Source organism: Carassius carassius, chromosome 28 (genome assembly GCF_963082965.1).
Source record: "Carassius carassius chromosome 28, fCarCar2.1, whole genome shotgun sequence".
NCBI lineage: Eukaryota > Metazoa > Chordata > Actinopteri > Cypriniformes > Cyprinidae > Carassius > Carassius carassius.
Genome location: NC_081782.1, coordinates 28,621,362 through 28,640,003, shown reverse-complemented (window position 1 = coordinate 28,640,003; position 18,642 = coordinate 28,621,362). Strand labels below are relative to the sequence as shown.

The following is an 18,642-nucleotide window of genomic DNA, read 5'->3' as shown; positions in this document are numbered from 1 at the left end:
TCTTTGACTCGCAGGTGTGTTTCCTGAAGAAACATGATATCAGAATTCAAATTCTTAAGATGAGAAAACACTCGAGAACGTTTAATCGGCCCTCCCAAACCTCGAACATTCCAGCTAACTATGTTAACCGAGATACCTCTACTACTCAGCCCCGTGTTTAGTCCAGCCATTTCACTAAAGCATATGAGACAAAATCAGTAAAACGGACTGAAGAGAGAGAAAAAAAAAAATAAAAAAAAAAAAACACACACACACACATTTAAGCTATAATTTCCCTCCCTATGAACGAAACCAACCCCAAAACAGATAAAACAACAAAAACAAAAGAACATACATCCTAAACTCGTCATTGAAACCCACACGAGTTGCAGGAACAAACTACTGTAGCACAACCGGAAAACCATGCAGTGATGACCGCTCCGAAACTGAATAATACTACTGATAGTGATGATGATAATAATAATAAAAATAATAATATTAATAGTAATAATAATAATAATAGTAACAGAAAAAATAAAAAGAAACTACAAACTAACAAAAATGACTTGTCAGGGAGACAATAAACATCAGTCCTTGGAAATAAGAGACAGCATGAACTTATGCAGCCTAATCCACGTAGTTCAAGCAACTGAAGAAGACATAGGCTACCGTACTCCGTTTATGAAACAGTCTAATCACTGGCGATTAATAGAAGGGCAGCACAATTGAAAATTTATCCATCTTGAATGTGTTCCTGGAAGTAGCGCTCAGCAGCCTCCGGAGTGTCAAAGACATGCTCACCGTTATGAGTGATGCGCAGGCGGGCTGGGTAAATCATGCCGAAGCGTATTCCTTTTTTGTACAAACTTGACTTGACTTTGTTGAAGGCTGCGCGCTTCCTGGCGACACCCACGCTGAAGTCCTCGTAGAACTTTATGGTGTGACCTTGATACGAGGTCTCCCTATGTTCCTTGGCCCATCGTAGCGCAGCATCTTTGTCCAAAAACCTGTGAAATTTAACTATGAACGGCCGCGGTCTATCGCCTTGACGGGGTTTAGGCGCCAGACTCCGATGAGCGCGATCAATTTCAGGGGGGGCTGACAGGACGTCTTTCATAGTTTCAAAGAAAAAGTCAGTCATGAATTCTCTTGGATTTCTGCCTTCAATCCCCTCTGGGAAGCCCACCACACGTAGATTCTGTCGTTTCGATCTGGACACCAAATCCTCCACAGCAGAACCAAGCGCTGCATTTAAATCAGCCGCCGCCGTTAGATTGGCCTTGAGCGAGGTGACTTCGTTCTCCAGCTCAGTGATCCTGCCGCTGTGGTCAGTAAGAGCCGTCTCCATCTCAGAAATAGTGGCAGTGTGAGATGCCAAAGTGCTGTGGATGCTTTCCAGCGATGTTTGTAATGGAGATAAGGAAGAGTTCAGCAAAGCTGTGAATTCCTCTGTCAGACTTCGCCTCGACTTCTCAAGCTCGGACACGAGCACCGCTGCTGTTAATGGAACAGGTGCCGCCGCCATTTCGGATGCCTCGTGATCTTTGCCAGAGGATTCTTGGTTTTTAGCACTGCCAGCGCCAGGTTTAGTATTTTTGCCCATTTCTGTATTAGCTCCGCTCCCCGATCACCAAAGACACTTTATCACACGCAAATGATAAGAAAAGAAGGCTGTCGTAAACACTACTTAATAAAAAAAATTCGGAGCACAGACACCGTGCGACCTCTCACTACATCGTGAAACCGGAAGCCCTTTTATTGAGAATTAACAGAGGTTTAACTCTAATGTGTTAATGGGGTGGTGTTAGCGCAGTGGATAAGACGCATCCACTGTTGTTCGAATCCACTGTGAAACGCCAGTGTGTCCCTGAGCAAGACACTTAACCCCTAGTTGCTCCAGAGGCGTGCGACCTCTGACATATATAGCAATTGTAAGTTGCTTTGGATAAAAGCGTCAGCTAAATGTAAATGTAATGTAAATGTGTTTCACCATAACAGTGATTAGTGTTTCCATTAGTTGGGCTCTTAACCCTTATTATATATTCAGTGTGTTTGTTAAACACATTTGCAGCTTCAAAGAAAGCTATGGTGACATGATTTCAAGTGACAGCTGTTATCTGTTGATGGTTTTATAATCATACACTGGTTCATTGATGTTTTTTTTAATCTAACGATTATGTTGTTCCAATGATACATTCATATTACAAACTCTGTGTTTCTGCTGCATGAGATCCAGCAGTATTATAACAATCAATTTAAATCTTTTAACAAACATGAGCTCAAAAAACTTAACCTATGCTGACACACACAGATTTAAACAATCAGCACATGAATCTCAATAATGGTGACAATCAAAAATATTTAGCTAATGGGAGTTTTGTACTATGCTAGTTCCCAGCATGCATTGCAGCAAGGTACATTTGATTGTCACCATTGTTGAGATTCATGTGCTGACTGTTGATGTCTGTGTGTGTCAACATAGATTGACTTTTTCATGCTCTATAAAATCTTCTAACTGATCATTGTAGTACTGCTGGATCTCATGCTGCAGAAACACATGGTTTGTGATGTGAAGATATTAATGAAACAATTGTTAGATTTAAAAAAAAAAATGCACGAGTTTCATGAGGATTATAAATTCATCAACAGACAATCTCCATCACCTGACCTCAATTCTTTTTAGCTTTCTTTGATGCCGCAAATTTGTTTCACAAACACACCGTCACAGCAGCCAAAAAAGACAAAAGATAGAATAAGAGTTAAGAGCCCAACTAATGAAAACACTAATCACTGTTATGGTGACACACATTAGAGTTAAACCTCTGTTCTCAATAAAAAACTTTTGTAGATGTCTAACAGAAATAAAGTCAATCTGGTTTGTAATAAGATAAGCTGGTAAAGCTGTTTGTGGAGTTGTTTAATCCTCCTCTGCTGAGATTTTGAGAGATTTAATGCCTTCTTTTATCTTCAGTTGATTTCATCTAAGGTTGTGGCTGAAGTCAGTTGTAGTTCTTGTGCTTCTGCTTATCTCTTTTTCTGTTCTTTTCTTCCCTTCAGTGATTCTGCTTGTTAACAGGCTTACTAAGGCTGATATTACTTCATATTTAATATTTACACAGATTTTGTGGCTCAGATAAGGTCCAGTTCTGGTTAATTTCTTTACTCTTGGCTGACATGTGGCATTGCTATGGCCTGCTTGTGGCTCAAATCTGGCAAACAGGAGCGGTCCACCCAAGTGCCATCATTCCACACTGCATGTGGCCCAGATCATCTTTCCACGGGTGCCAGATGTGGGCCGGATCTGGGTCGACACAATGTTGCTATGTGGGCAGCGTTACCTTTGAGTGTTAATAGTCACATCCGGGACATTTGCTCGTGTGCACGCGCCTGACCCATCTGAAATACTTTCCACAGACACCATTTTCTTTGCTCACGACGCGACTCGTATGAGGACGGAATAAGGTGAAATAAAGTGTATAATCTTACTCATAAAATGGGGTTTGTAATAACATATCGTTTTATAATGACATTTATTTGCTGTGTGCGCATAAACTTTTCTCAAGGACATTTCCTTTCACTCACGATGCGGAACAGACGACGAGGACGTCATTTAATTTCTATATGGGAAATCTAAAAAGTAAGTGTTTTTATCTAATTTAAAATGTGTTTAATAACATCATAATGGTTTTTAGCGATATTTATGTGCTTTACTCCAAACCTTTTTCTCAAGAGAGATATTTTCTTCCACTCGCGATGGGGAGAAGATGGGGAATTCGTTTTTAATCAAAGGAAAACCGCATTAGTAAGTGATTTACCTCGTTTACATGTATTTTATAAGATGATATTACTTTATGGTGATATTTAAATGCTCTGCACGCCTAAAAGAGCCTAACGGTTCCTCACAGATTTGAACTGCTGTGCAGGCAGACCATGATGGTGCAGATGCGGAAAAGACCAGAAGTAAGCATTTTACCTCATTTAAAATATCTATTTTATAACAGCATATTGATTTATTGTGACATTAATATGTTGTGCGCTCCTACACTTTCCTCAGAGAGATATTTTCTTTCACTCGCGAAGCGGAGCAGATGGGGAAGTTGGTTTTAACAAGGTAAACACGGAAAGTAAGTATTTTACTTCATTTACTATATGTACGTTATTTAATAAAATAATATTATTTAGTAACGTTAATGCTATTTGTATGCTGTGCGTGCCTAGACGATCTGAAACATTTCTCACAGATTAAATTTGATGTCAAAATAGCAATATCAGTAATGTTAATTGTTTGTTGCATGTCTCCTGACCAGATGTTGTCATTTTTGTCATTATACTAAGCATTAATTTAATGAGTTTTCATAATGTTTAGTTTCAGTATATTCTATTTTAGTAATTTTTTCCATATATATGTATTTTTGTGTATGTTTCATATTTCATATATATATATATATATATATAGATATATATATATATATATATTCATTTGTATATATTTGAAAATAATTTTTCAATATACTCAAATCCTCTATAATGCATGAGTTAAATTGTTCACCCTTCAAAGTGAATTTGTGCCCTCACAAGACTTGGAGTATGACACATGGGTAGCATGAATTACAGATTAGACATGATTTTTTTGGTACTGTCATTTAGTCATTTATTTATGTGCTGTCCCATTTATGCGCATTCATTTGATAGACAGAGCCCTCAGCTCAGTGAGATCAGCATGGAATTCAGGAATCGTAGAAAGAATCAGAAACATACTGAAATGTTGGATATTAATTAACAAACTTCCTGACTTGATTGTTGGTCTCTGTGCATGACTGTGTGTTCATGAGACACTAGTTCAGTTCACTCTGAATTGCACAAAAGTTGTGAAAAAAAATCAAGAAAAAAAAACTGTGTACTTTCTTCACTGAGTTGAATCTTTTTCACTGACTCCTGACCAGAGCTTGTTAAGACTGTCAAAATGACAGCTGACAGATGAACGTGATAACTTCCTGTTGCAACGAGCACAGCAGATGTATTTACCTCAGAGAAAAAAACACATATGTTGTATTTCATGCTTTGTTTTTATTAATCTTAATTTTTCACAACTTGTGTGCTTTTCCTAGTTGAGTTGGATTGAATTGCTTTGCTAATAGATTCTCATGAACGCACATTCATGCACAGAGACCAGCAGTCAGGTAAATAAATGATGACATTTTCAAAAAATTTTTTTGTGGCGAAATAATCCTTAAAACAAATTGTTCACCTGAATTGTTATTCACTTATACTCATGCCGTTCTACAGACACCATGTAAGACAAGTATGTCATACAGGTTTGGAACCACATGAGGATAAAAAAAAAATTATGACAGAATTTTTGGGTAAATGCTTTGAGTGAACTATTATTGTATTGTAATTGATACTTGTCTGATATTTCACCTGTTAATAATATTTTTGATAAATGGATGTAAAATGATTCTGTTTTTTTCTCCCCAATTTTACAGAAGCACTTTTGTGATGCTGCAAGTGGGAGTGGATTTCTTGCTTAGATGAAAAACTACAGAGAACCACATCCTGTCGTCCTGAAAAAAAAAGAAAGAGACTTTCTCCAAGGAGGTCCAAACGCCATTGGCACAGACTTTGTTCAGTGATCAGTTACACACATTCAGCCAGGGCCGTCCTTAAGGGTTGCAACTGATGCGGTCGCACCGGACTCCACACTTGAGGGGTAAACGGACTGAATGACCCCCCCCCCCACCCCCCGGGAACGCTTCCTACTTCGCACCGGGTCCCAAATCAGCTAAGTATGGGCCTGCATTCATAGTTAATGGTAATTACTGAGATGCTGTGGTTTAAGCAGAAATATTTAAGCACTATAAACCTGATTAAATTGAGAATACATATGGACCAAATACGTTTTTTTTGTGCCTTTGCACTGATTTGCTTTGACATTGTTTTAATTGTTGTAAAGTATGTTCTTTATATGAATTGAAAACACTGAATGTGAAGACATTTTGGTGCAGGGAAAAAAGAATTACAATGTTTCAGTTAAAATAAATAAATAAGTGTAAACATGCATTGTTTTGTGAATTAATGTCTCTCTCTCTCTCTGATGATTGTTTAAACTAAGTATCTTCAGTTACTGTAACTCAGTTATAAGTACATTCAACTTAAATGTTCTATTCCATTCCATTATGGGCTTAAGTACATTGAACATAGTCCACTTCACTTATTCAACTAATGCTTCATTACTTAAAAATTTTAAGGCAACGAGTTACCTCAGTTTTTTTAAGTAAATTCAACTTATCCGGGTTTACAGTGTATGGATTGTCACCATTGTTGTGATTCATACACATATGTGTCTGTCTAAATTACAGAAATAATGTTTTTTTTTTTCATGAATGATATTTTTTTTAATAGTCTCTCATAACTTATGATTCAGCAGTGTTCTTTTGCTAATACACTGTAAAAAAAGGCAACTTATTGCAAGTGCTTTTTTGAGTAAACTGCTTAAACTTAAACAGGGACTAAAGTCCACCCAACTTAACATCACAAGTTGTCACGACATAAATAGTCATGTTAACCTAAAAGTATCAAAAATATATATTTTTTGTTTACTGAAGACAAGGCCTATTATCTATAAGCATACACAATTTTTAAGTGAAAAGTGACATTCAGCCAAGTATGGTGACTTATACTCAGAATTCAAGCTCTACATGTAACCCATCCAAGTGCACACACACACCTGGAGCAGTGTTCATCATTTATGCTGCAACACCCAGAGAGCATTTGGGGGTTCGGTGCCTTGCTCAAGGGCACCTAAGTCATGGTATTGCCAGCCCAAGTTTCAAACCCACAACCCTAGGAGTCAAACTCTCTAACCACTAGGCCACGACTTTATATTGTTTAAATAGTCTAAATAAATAAAAGACCATAACACGGGTCAAATAACTTTTATTTTTATTATTGAAAGTTTGTGTCCAAAGCACAAGGACATACCAAGTCTTGTATATTAACTTCTTTCCTCAATGCATTTTACACTGAACTCAACAAATGGCACATAATGCATGTTAAATAAATCAAGTGTTAATTATACCTTAATATGTTAGCAGTCTTGTGGCATGAAGTCACATGTATTTAACATTTTTGTTTGTTTTTAAAGGAACTATTACTTGAAAATTACTATATTGCGTATTTCAACATCAACCTAATCCACTGTGCAAATTTACATCCAGTGGACGTCTTTTTATGTCTTTGCAGACGTTGAAAAGATGTCCACTGAGGAGACAGAATGTTATTATGACGTCTTTTTTTTATGTCTTCTGTACTTCCGATGTAGACGTTCCCAGATCCTCCTTACAAGGTTCTGTGACTTTATTTCTGTCAGACATCTAGAGAAGCTCTTATTGAGCATTAACAGAGGTTTAAATGTTGATATTTGATTCATTTGAAGTCACCATTTTGGTGGAAAGTGTTTGGTTTAGTTGGGATATTGATCCAGTTACTTCTTGTGTTACCTTGTCTCTTGCTGCTGTAACGGTGTATTTTAAACCGCTGTTTTTGTGGCAATGTAATGCATGCTAGGTACCAGCACAGGATAAGACTCATCCATGACTTCCAGCATGCATTGCGGCATGAATAAATTATGTTCCTGACTTGTTCAGTTATTTTCTTGAATTCTTATGTGCTTAAAATTTTGCTTTTGTATTAAGTTTAAGTAGCATGTTTTGTGATGTTCACAACTTATCTGTTTATTTATTTTGTGGATTATCACCATTGTTGTGATTCATATTCTGATTCTTGATGTTTCGGTTTAAATTTCAGCAAAGGTTTTTCATGAGTGAAATTTTCTTAACAGTCTTTCGTAGCTTAAGGCTCAGCAGGGTTTCTTATTTTGCTGTAGTATTCAGTAAGAGACGGAACACAGGATTGGACCAGAAATAATAGTGTGTTTGTTTTTGTCAATCTATAAACAACAATACAAATTTTTTTTCTTCTGTTGACTTTTTTTGCTATAACAAGATCCAAAGATGCATTGTTACAGCATAAAAAAATAAAAAACTTAGTTGTTGAAAAGTCACGTTCAAGAGCCAACTAAAGTAAACACTGATCTCCATCATGGTACACTGTAAAAAATTGTGCCGTTAAATAACAGTACTTTACTGGCAGCAGGGGTGCCAGTAAAGTACTGTTAATTTACAGCTTTCAACCATTAATTTATCACTCTTATTTTTTACAGTATTTTATAGTAAATTCTACCATGGAAATTAACTCAACTCCCACTGCTTCAAACAGTTCGAGTTTAAAAGCTACGCTGTCAAAAATCGCTGTAAAAAACGGCCAAATTTTGACAGTAACATACTGTTTTTCTTTAAAACAGTGCATTATGGGTAATATTCATCATTTTCGAGAAGGTAGCCTGCTGCTATACATCGTAAATTAACAATGTTCAAAGTCGACACTCAGCGGCTGTGTTTCAAATCACACCCTACACCCTCATTCACTATTCCCTACATGTGTTTACTAATATAGTCCACCTGACAGAGAGAATGAAAACTAATGAGTGAATTCAGACACTGATCAACAGCTGCTGTTAACGAGTAGAATCACTGAAGAAAAAAGAAACAAGACAAACACAAGAACTACAACTGACTTCAGCCACAGCTTTAGATGAAATCAACTGAAGATTTAAACAATCAACAAACAGCTTTACCAACTGCACTCATTACTAACCAGACTGACTTTATTTCTATCAGATCAGAGATCAGAGATCAAAAGATCTTATTGAGAATTACAGAGATTTAGATGATAATGTTACTGTTTTGTTTGACGTCACCATTTTGGAGATCAGTGTTTGCTTTAGTTGGGCTCCTGACCCTTGACTTTTGTACATTAAATTTTGTTTCATTGCTATATTTGTATCTTTATGATACATCTGTTACATTTATTACATCTGACCACTATTAATTTTGGTGGTCAAGTGATTATGGCTGTTTCTGTCAGGCATGTTCTACTAGACTGACTTAAAGTATTGCTATAGTAATCAATTATTAATGCGGTGTTGAAATATGTGAGCGAGTTTTTTTGTTTCTTCAATTGTATAAGATTGAACTGTAATGTGATAACCAGAACATATGGATTTAATGACAGTTTAAGTTTTAACTCTTTTGGGCAGCAGTTTCCGCAACACTCAAAGAGAGACATCAACAATCAGCATATGAATCTCAACAATGGTGACAATCAAAAGGTTTATGATGCAATGCATGCTGGGTACCAGCACAGGATAAAACTCATCCATGACTCCCAGCATGCATTGCGGCATGAATAAATTATGGCGCTGAATGGTTCACTTATTTTCTTGAATTCTTATGTGATTATAATTTTGCTTTTGTCTTAAGTTTTAGTAGCGTGTTTTGTGATGTTCGGAATTTATCTGTTTATTATTTTGTGGATTATCACCATTGTTGTGATTCATATGCTGATTATTGATGTTTCTGTCTAAATTTCAGCAAAGGTTTTTTTATGAGGGAAATTTTCTTAACAGTCTTTCGTAACTTATGGCTCAGCAGTTTATAGAAATAATAGAAAATAATAGAAATAATAGTGTTTGTTCTTGTCAATCTATAAACAACAATACCAGATTTTTTTCTTCTGTTTACTTATTTTTTTTTTTTGCTATAACAAGTTCCAAAGATGCGTTGTTACAGCATGTAAAAAAAAAACTTAGTTATTGAAAATCACGTTCAAGAGCCCAACTAAAGTAAACACTGATTTCCATCATGGTAGTGAAAAAAACACCTAAACCTATTTAACTCTCAATAAGATCTTCTGTAGACATCTGACAGAAATAAAGTCAGTCTGGTTAGTAATGTGAATCTGGTGAAGCTGTTTTAGGAGTTGTTTAATCAGATCTTGAGAGATTTGATGAACTCTTTTATTTCAATTGATTTCATCTAAGGCTGTGGCTGAAGTCATTTGTAGTTCTTTTGTTTCTCTTTCCTTTAGTGATTCTGTTTGTTAATAGCAGGTGTTCATCACTAATGCTCAATCATCAATTAATCACAGAATTATCTCATTAACTTCACTGATTCAGTGTTACTCAAACACTCTGTAGTGTGCACACATTATAAGTGTTCATTTAAAACTGAGGATTTTGTTGTGGGGTTTAAAGGGTTAAAGATTTAAGATGAAGATAAATTAATGGTTGCCAGCAAAAAAAGTGTTTTTCTACAGTTTGTTGCTGTTAAGTCAAGGAAAAACAGTATAATAGACTGTAAAATGTAAATGTCAGAATTACCAAATGAAAATAAAAAGTTAATTTAACTAAAATATTTGTGAACATCCATAGAAAAAAATGTATGCAAAGTCAAACACTGATAATGAGAGTAAATACTGAACTCAACTGTATTAATGTGTATTTGCACAAGAGAGATCTGTTAATGTAGTTTTGTTTATCACCATTGTGCTGGAGAGTAGAGCCTGTGCTTCAGTCAATGATGAGCCACAATTTCTGATTTTCTGCTGCTTTATATAAAGACAGTAAATGTGGAGTCGCTGATACAGTGGTGATCTCTGTGTTGAGTATTTCAGCACATACATGTGTGCTGTAGCTGACAATGAACTGCAGCGATTTGAGTAAAAGTCATGTATTTAGATACTTTACTACTACACATTAAGTGTTTGCATTTTTATATTAAGAAATATTCCTTCTCAGTGGAATAGTACTAACATCGTAGGAATGCTAGCTTTTAAACTCGAACTGTTTGAAGTAGTGTGAGTGGAGTTAATTTCCATGGTAGAATTTATGGTAAAATACTGTAAAAAAATAAAAAATAAATAAGAGTGGTAAATTGACGGTTGAAAGCTGTAAATTAACAGTACATTACTGGCACCCCTGCTGCCAGTAAATTACTGTTATTTAACGGCACAATTTTTACAGTGTAGCATTCCTACGATGTTAGTACTATAAACTTATTTCATTTGAGTCCACTGAGAAGAAATATTTCTTAATATAAAAATGCAAACACTTAACGTGTATTAGTAAAGAAACTAAAAGCATGACTTTTACTTAAATCACTGCAGCTCATTGTCAGCTATTGCACACATGTATATGTGCTGAAGTACTTAACACAGAGATCACCACTGTATCAGCAACTCCACATTTACTGTCTTTATATAAAGCAGCAAAAGATCTAAATTTGTGGCTCATCATTAACTGAAGCACAGGCTCTACTCTCCAGCACAACGGTGAACAACAAAACTACATTAAACTAACAGATCTCTCTTGTGCAAACACACATTAATACAGTCGAGTTCAGTATTTACTCTCATTATCAGTCTATGACTTTGCATAATTTTTTTTTAAAGGATGTTCACAAATATTTTAGTTAAATGTACTTTTTTTTATTTGGTAAATCTGACATTTAATTTTACAGTATATTACTGTTTTTCCTTGAATTAACGGCAACAAACTGTAGAAAAACACTTTTTATGCTGGCAACCAATAATTTATGGCAACAAACTGTAGAAAAACAGTTATTTACTGGCAGCAGGGGTGTCAGTAAATAGCTGTTTTTCTACAGTTTGTTTCCTGTAAATTAATTACATTTTATTACTGTTAAATTATGTTTCATGCTGGTTTTTCTTCATCTTAAATCTTTAACCCTTTAAACCCCACAACAAAATCCTCAGTTTTAAATGAACACTTACAATGTGTGCACACGACAGAGTGTTTGAGTAACACTGAATCAGTGAAGTTAATGAGATAATTCTGTGATTAATTGATGATTGAGCATTAGTGGTGAACACCTGCTATTAACAAACAGAATCACTAAAGGAAAGAGAAACACAAGAACTACAACTGACTTCAGCCACAGCCTTAGATGAAATCAATTGAAATAGAATAATTCATCAAATCTCTCCAGATTTTATTAAACCACTCCTAAAACAGCTTCACCAGATTCACATTACTAACCAGACTGACCTTATTTCTGTCAGATGTCTACAGAAGATCTTATTGAGATTTAAATAGGTTTAGGTGGTTTTTTTCACTACCATGATGGAGATCAGTGTTTACTTTAGTTGCGCTCTTGAACATGACTTTTCAACAACTAAGGTTTTTTTTTTTAACATGCTGTAACAATGCATCTTTGGAACTTGTTATAGCAAAAAAAAAAACTGATATTTGTCGTTTATAGATTGACAATAACAAACACTCTATTATTTCTGATCCAATCCTTTGTTCTATCTCATATTGATACTACAGCAAAATAGGAAACCCTGCTGAACCTTAAGTTATGAAAGACTGTTAAGAAAATTTCACACATAAAAAAACCTTTGCTGAAATTTAGACAGAAACATCAAGAACCATTGTTGAGATTCATATGCTGATTGTTGATCAAAGTCTAACTGTTTGAAGCAGTGGGAGTTGAGTTAATTTCCATGGTAGAATTTACGGTAAAATACTGTAAAAAATAACAGTGGTAAATTAATGGTTGAAAGCTGTAAATTAACAGTACTTTACTGGCACCCCTGCTGCCAGTAAATTACTGTTATTTAACGGCACAATTTTTTACTGTGTAGGGCTTCACGTTTAATCGCATGACAATTGCATGCGTGTCTTGTCAGTAAAGCTGGTTCTGTGATTAGCAGTAAATGTCCATCACCTGGTTTCAAATGAAGCGGCACTTTCCAGCTAGAATTTTTTTTTTCTAAAATGTTCTCAGAACATTCTCATGGAGTGGTCTTACAATGTTTTTAGCGGGTAGTTTTTTTTTTTTACCCAGAACATTCTCTCAAAAGATAGGATAACGTTCTCTAAAAACATTCTAAAAAATGTTTATTAATAACATTATAAGAACATTATCCCCCAACATTCTAATTAAGATTTAAGCAGATGTTTAGATGTTGATGTCTGTTTAAAAGTAATAGTTTGGTCTGATGTCACCATAATGGTGGTTAGTGTTGGTTTTAGTTGTGTAATTTGACACTTGACTTGTCAAGTGTCATTCTTTAACTGCTGTCATCTTTATTGTGGTCAAAACGCCAAGAGAACATGTGATGGCTTTCACCCAAGCTAATGTATGGTGTACAGTGAGCGTTATTTTTTTTAAGTGACTCAATGCGTCAACAGGCTGACACCTTTTGCATTTAAAGCAGAAAATTTTAAGGATTTAAAAAAAAAGATTTTCTTTGTCACACAAACATCAAGATTCAGTGTATGCAAACCTCATCCGTGGCACCCAGAATGCATTGCGTTGAGATTCACACACTAATTCTTGAGGTATCTGTGTGTCTAGGCTTTCTGAGGTTCGAAGTAACTAATGAACAATGTAATTTAAAAAGATCAGCCAAAAAAAATGACAAATCTGCATGCTCTTGTGTATTGCAATGCATTAGTGGTGGAAGTTATGATTCTTTCAAGAGATTTGTTCACTTTCAGTTTGTTCACCAAAATGATTCATTCAGAATCGTTCACTGATTCGTTCAGTGATCATTTCTTCGTATTACACAAAATATGGCAGCAGGTGGCAAAAATGAGTGTATTATGTGTTATGTCTTAAGTCAACGAATGTATTCACTTGTTACAAAAACTGATCTGGTATTATTAAAATGTGTGCATAATCGCATTCAATATATAAAGTCTAATTAAGTTTTTCAGATGAACAAAGCACAAGGTTTCCTTGCCTAATTAGCATTTTAATTGTTTGGTCAGACAGTTTGTATATTATATATTCACATTCATAAATAACTGTGCTTTGCATTTTGCGAGATTGACATGCTAAATGGCAGACTAACCCGGTTTACTCTCATTCATTTCATTCACGAGCGAGCTATTTACCAGTTCATTTTATTCACGAATGACATGTATCCGTTCATTCAACTCGTTCACGAACGACATGTGTGCCAGTTCAGTCATTTCATTCATGAACGAGATGTACTAAATCATTCAACTGGTTCACGAACAACATGTGTACCAGTTCAGTCATTTCATTCACGAACGACATGTGTACCAGTTCAGTCATTTCATTCACGAACGAGAAGATCTCTCGAAACTAGTTAAGTGTAGGGCGTATTAGTTCACTACATTCAACAAATCACATGCTCTGTCACATCTCATACTCGAAGGCTATTGGCTCAAGGTTGAGTAATTCTTTGACAGGATGATATGGCTGCTAATAACACTGCGCTGCTGTGGAGGGAGGAACTTCAGTGAACGAGAAATATGAGTCAGAGGATTGCGTGAACGAGAACAATTCGTTCACCTAAAAGATTAATTCAAAAAGAATGATTTGTTCACGAACGACACATCACTACAACACATCTTCGATAGTCACCAATATTAAATTAACAACACAGGTCAGACTCCTGATAAATACAGTTGATCAGACTGTCACATGAGAGAATTTTTAATGACAGCATTTATCTCTCTCTGTTTTTGCTGTAAAAAATATAATTACAGCAGCTAAAAGTATAGTAGCACTGAAAAGACTTATACTGCCTAAGTACTTATCAACATAATGGTGACATCAAACTATATTATTTTAAATAAACCATCAACACCTCTATTAATCTCAATAAGAACTTTTTTATATTTATGACAGAAATAAATCTTGATTATAATAAGTGAAGTTGGTAATACTGTTTTTGGAGTATTTACGCTACAGTTTGACACCAAACAGAGGTTGGGTTTTCACTTTCAACCAACATGTAACTTCTGAGCTATGTCAGTCCACATCTAGTGTGATGGGAAGCCATAGTTCACTGACAAGCTGCGCAATATCACGTTCATAATCGCAGATAAATCGCACGCGGTTATGAACACGATATTGTGTAGCTTGTCAGCGATCTATGGCTCTGTATATTAAGTGCGGCTCCAATTTGAAAGCAGCTGATGGACATTTACCGCTAATCACAGAACCATCTTTACTGACAAGACACGCATGACAATCGCAGGCGATTAATCGTGCAGCCCTACTTTTAACACTGCTTCAGTGTTTATATGTGTCCACACTCAGAGTGTTAAAGTAACACTGGGGATTTTGCTGTGTATTGTTATACATTAACAGGATGCAATAATAACAGATTTTAAATTATTATATTTATTAAAATTATAAATAATTGTATCATTATTTAACACTCATCAGGCACCTTACTTCCCCTTTTAGAACATTTTGTTCTTTTTATTGAAAATAAATTCTAATGTAACATGTGGTTTGAGAATTAAGAGGAGGGGCAACAGATGCTAGCAGATATTAATAGACAAGTTTATTCAAATATTTATGGTTTAGGCCTACAGCAAAACCCAGTGTTAAAGCAGAGCGCAAACAATTATATCTGGAACATTAGAATACTGTAGAGGCTATCCAATATGCGTCACTTCTGCAAATTCATTTAGGGGCTAAAGAACAAATTTTTTTTTAGTGATCACATTTTTTTAGTTATCTCTAATAACAATATAAAATGATATAAGAAAAACCAAATATTGTTTGGTCAAACAACTTGATCTGGTATGGTGGAAATTTTAAGTAGATAATTATTACATTTACATTTACATTAGGTCATTTAGCAAACGCTTTTATCCAAAGTAACTTGCAAATGAGGACAACAGAAGCAATCAAAACCAACAAAAAAGCAATAAAGTGCTATGACAAGACTCAGTTTTCCCAGCGCAGTACACTTATAGTTTTTTAATTTTATTTTTATATATAAATATACACATATCACATGCACGCACGCACACACACATAAATAAATAAATAAATACAACATACATCCATAAATACACACACATACAAAGAAAGGTAGATAGAATTTAAAAAGAATAAAGAAAGTTAGTGTTGGAGTGTTTTTTTTTTTTAGAAAAATGAAAGAAGAGTGCAAGTTTTATTATAAAAAAATTGCTAAAATATAATTAGAAAAGAGAGTGCTAGAGTTAAAAAAAAATTATATTCACCACCTGCGTATTGATAGAAAAATAACTAATGACTTTAAGATAATTGCAGATGTTTGTGCTAAGTTCTTTAATGATTTATATTCTTCAAAGTTCTGTCATTCTTTTATTAACCATTTAAACAGAATTTCATATTAGGCCTAAATATGTATGTCATCCTTAATGTTAAATTATTAAATGATCATGTTAAATTAGAATACATGTAATATGACAATAGGCTGTTACCAATTAAATTTGTATTAATCAAGCCTTCAGAGATAGAAGTTGTGTGAAGTTGCTTTTAGATGTATTTACAGTTTAATGCTGATCAGACAACTGTACATGTATTTACATAGCAATTACAACTGTATAATGAAATCAGATCAATGTTTTATAAAACATTTTTACACAGAAATATGTAATGACAAAATGAAATGATAGGCTTCCTTTATTATACTTATGAAAGTAATATCGCCACTAGGTGTTGGTAAGTCACTGTGTTAATAAAGAAGCCTTTTATTCAATCCAATTGTTCAGGATTCTGAATAAATTCAAGTGTCTGTCTATAATAATTGCTCACTGAATTATCTATAATAATGGGTCTTTCAAAGACTGATTCATATCAGGATTCAGGAATGATACACCACTCGATGCGCTTACTGTGACTTTGGTTTGATGATGTCAAGAACATACCCCCCCCCCCCCCATTATCTTCTGAGAACTACTACTTACTTATGCCACACAATGTAACTGTACAAATAATGTAAATATGTAACTTCAAGTAATTCTGTACATATTTGTTTACATGTTTGCATTTAAATGAAAAAAAAACACTTGACACTCTACTTGCTCTCTGTTTGTTTTCTAACTACTTGTTTTTCATCTTCTATAGGCCTATTCTATATATTTATATTCTAACTACTTGTTTTCTTTGTGTGCGTGTGTGAGTGTGTGTGTATACAGTAGTCAACATTTTAAGTGGATCAAATCCTTTAATCATAGTTGTCCTAAAACCTAAATGTGATATTGTACTTTGAACTTTTTTGATCCACTTCAAATGTTGACACACACACACACACACACACACACACACACATGTATATATATATATATATATATATATATATATATATATATATATATATATATATATATATATATATATATAATAAACCTTGCTACATTAACTGTGTTGGACTAACCCGAGACTTGTTATAGCATTTGCATTGTTTATTGCTCTTTTGTTAGTTTTGACTCCTTTTATTGATCTCATTAGTAATAAAATCGTCTGCTAACTGTAAACTTAAAATACTTAAAATACTTAAAATTTCCACCATACCAAAACAAGTGTTTAGCATTATTTCAAAGGACATTTAACCATCTCTGATTTTTCTTATATCATGTTATATTGTTATTAGACATAACTATTCATGTGATCCCTTAAAAAATCGTGTTCTTCTTTAGCCCTGCAATGAATACGTCAAAGTGACTACATATTGGATAGCCTCTACAGTATTCTAATATTCCAGATATAATTGTTTGCACTCTGCTTTAACACTGGGGTTGTCTTAAAGGCCTAAACTATAAATATTTGACTGAAACTAGTATATTAATATCTGTTTGCATGAACTCTAACTTTGAAATTTTTGAGCGGTTGCCCCGCCTCTTAATTCTCAAACCTCGTACTTTAAATTCATTTCTATGATATAGTGCTGGAAAAAACACGGAGAACATTGTGCTTTGCGAGTTACCCATCTCGTGTTGGAAGGTAATGTGTACCTCATTTTGCTTTGCCGATTGTGAAACGTGATTGGTATACAGTTTGCCAGAAAGGGTATATTCTGAAACTATATGACCTGAAACAACATTGTAATTTCTTTGAAGCAAATTGTTTTGAATTAGAAAAAGGTTCAAACAATTACCTAAAGCAAAACTTGACCAAAATTATGGTGGCATTGTGTGTGTTTCGTTTTCAGTTGATTTCATCTAAGGCTGTGGCTAAAGTCAGATGTATTTCTTGTGTTTTTCTTTTCTTCAGTGATGTTGATTGTTAACAGCAGGTTTTCATTACTAATGCATAAAAATAATTTAATTAGACACATAAATATCTCATTAACTTTAACTCTTTGAGGACTTGGGATATGACTTGAAGACTTGCTTGTGACTTGAAAGTCCCACCTCTGAATAATGGCAAGAACAGTCATTTATTTCTAAAGAAAGTCAATGTTTATCACTGATATTTACAAAGAAAATTGAGTTAAACTGAGTGTATTTTCCCTTATTGCAGACAGTGTAAGTGGGCCTCCTGAACACATCTATTCTGAGATTGAACTGATATCTGTAACAAAGCAGAACAAAAAGAAAGAAGACAAAGGTAATCTCAATCAATAGTCTCTTCTCTTATGATTGTAAGATCATAACAGTAGCAAAAATCACCAGAATATTTATAAATATACTAATATTTCATATCACTTTTGGATATGCAGCTAATGATATTAATTGTTCTTTCAGAAAATGAATCTGAGAGTTCTGACTGCTTTTACTCTAAGCTCACACTCCAAACAGATCAAGGTGAGTCAACATCACAATTCACAAATGTGTATTTTAAAAATGTATACCCTGATAGGAAGCAACCACTGGATAGCATTGAATCAAAATCACTTTTACACCCCCAAAAATTATGTAAAAAAATTTTTTTCAACAAAACTATCATTACTGTGATCTGTGTTTACTTTAGTTGTGCTCTTGCC

General features: G+C 34.5%; 1 protein-coding gene across 1 annotated transcript in view; it reads left to right on the top strand.

The window, feature by feature from the left end:
* LOC132108324 (uncharacterized) overlaps positions 1-18,283 on the top strand; it is a 173,452-nt gene extending 155,169 nt beyond the window's left edge. The window contains 1 exon segment of the mRNA XM_059515028.1: positions 18,180-18,283. Within this exon segment, the coding sequence (XP_059371011.1) occupies positions 18,180-18,283 (104 nt within the window).
* The last annotated feature ends 359 nt before the right edge of the window (positions 18,284-18,642 follow it).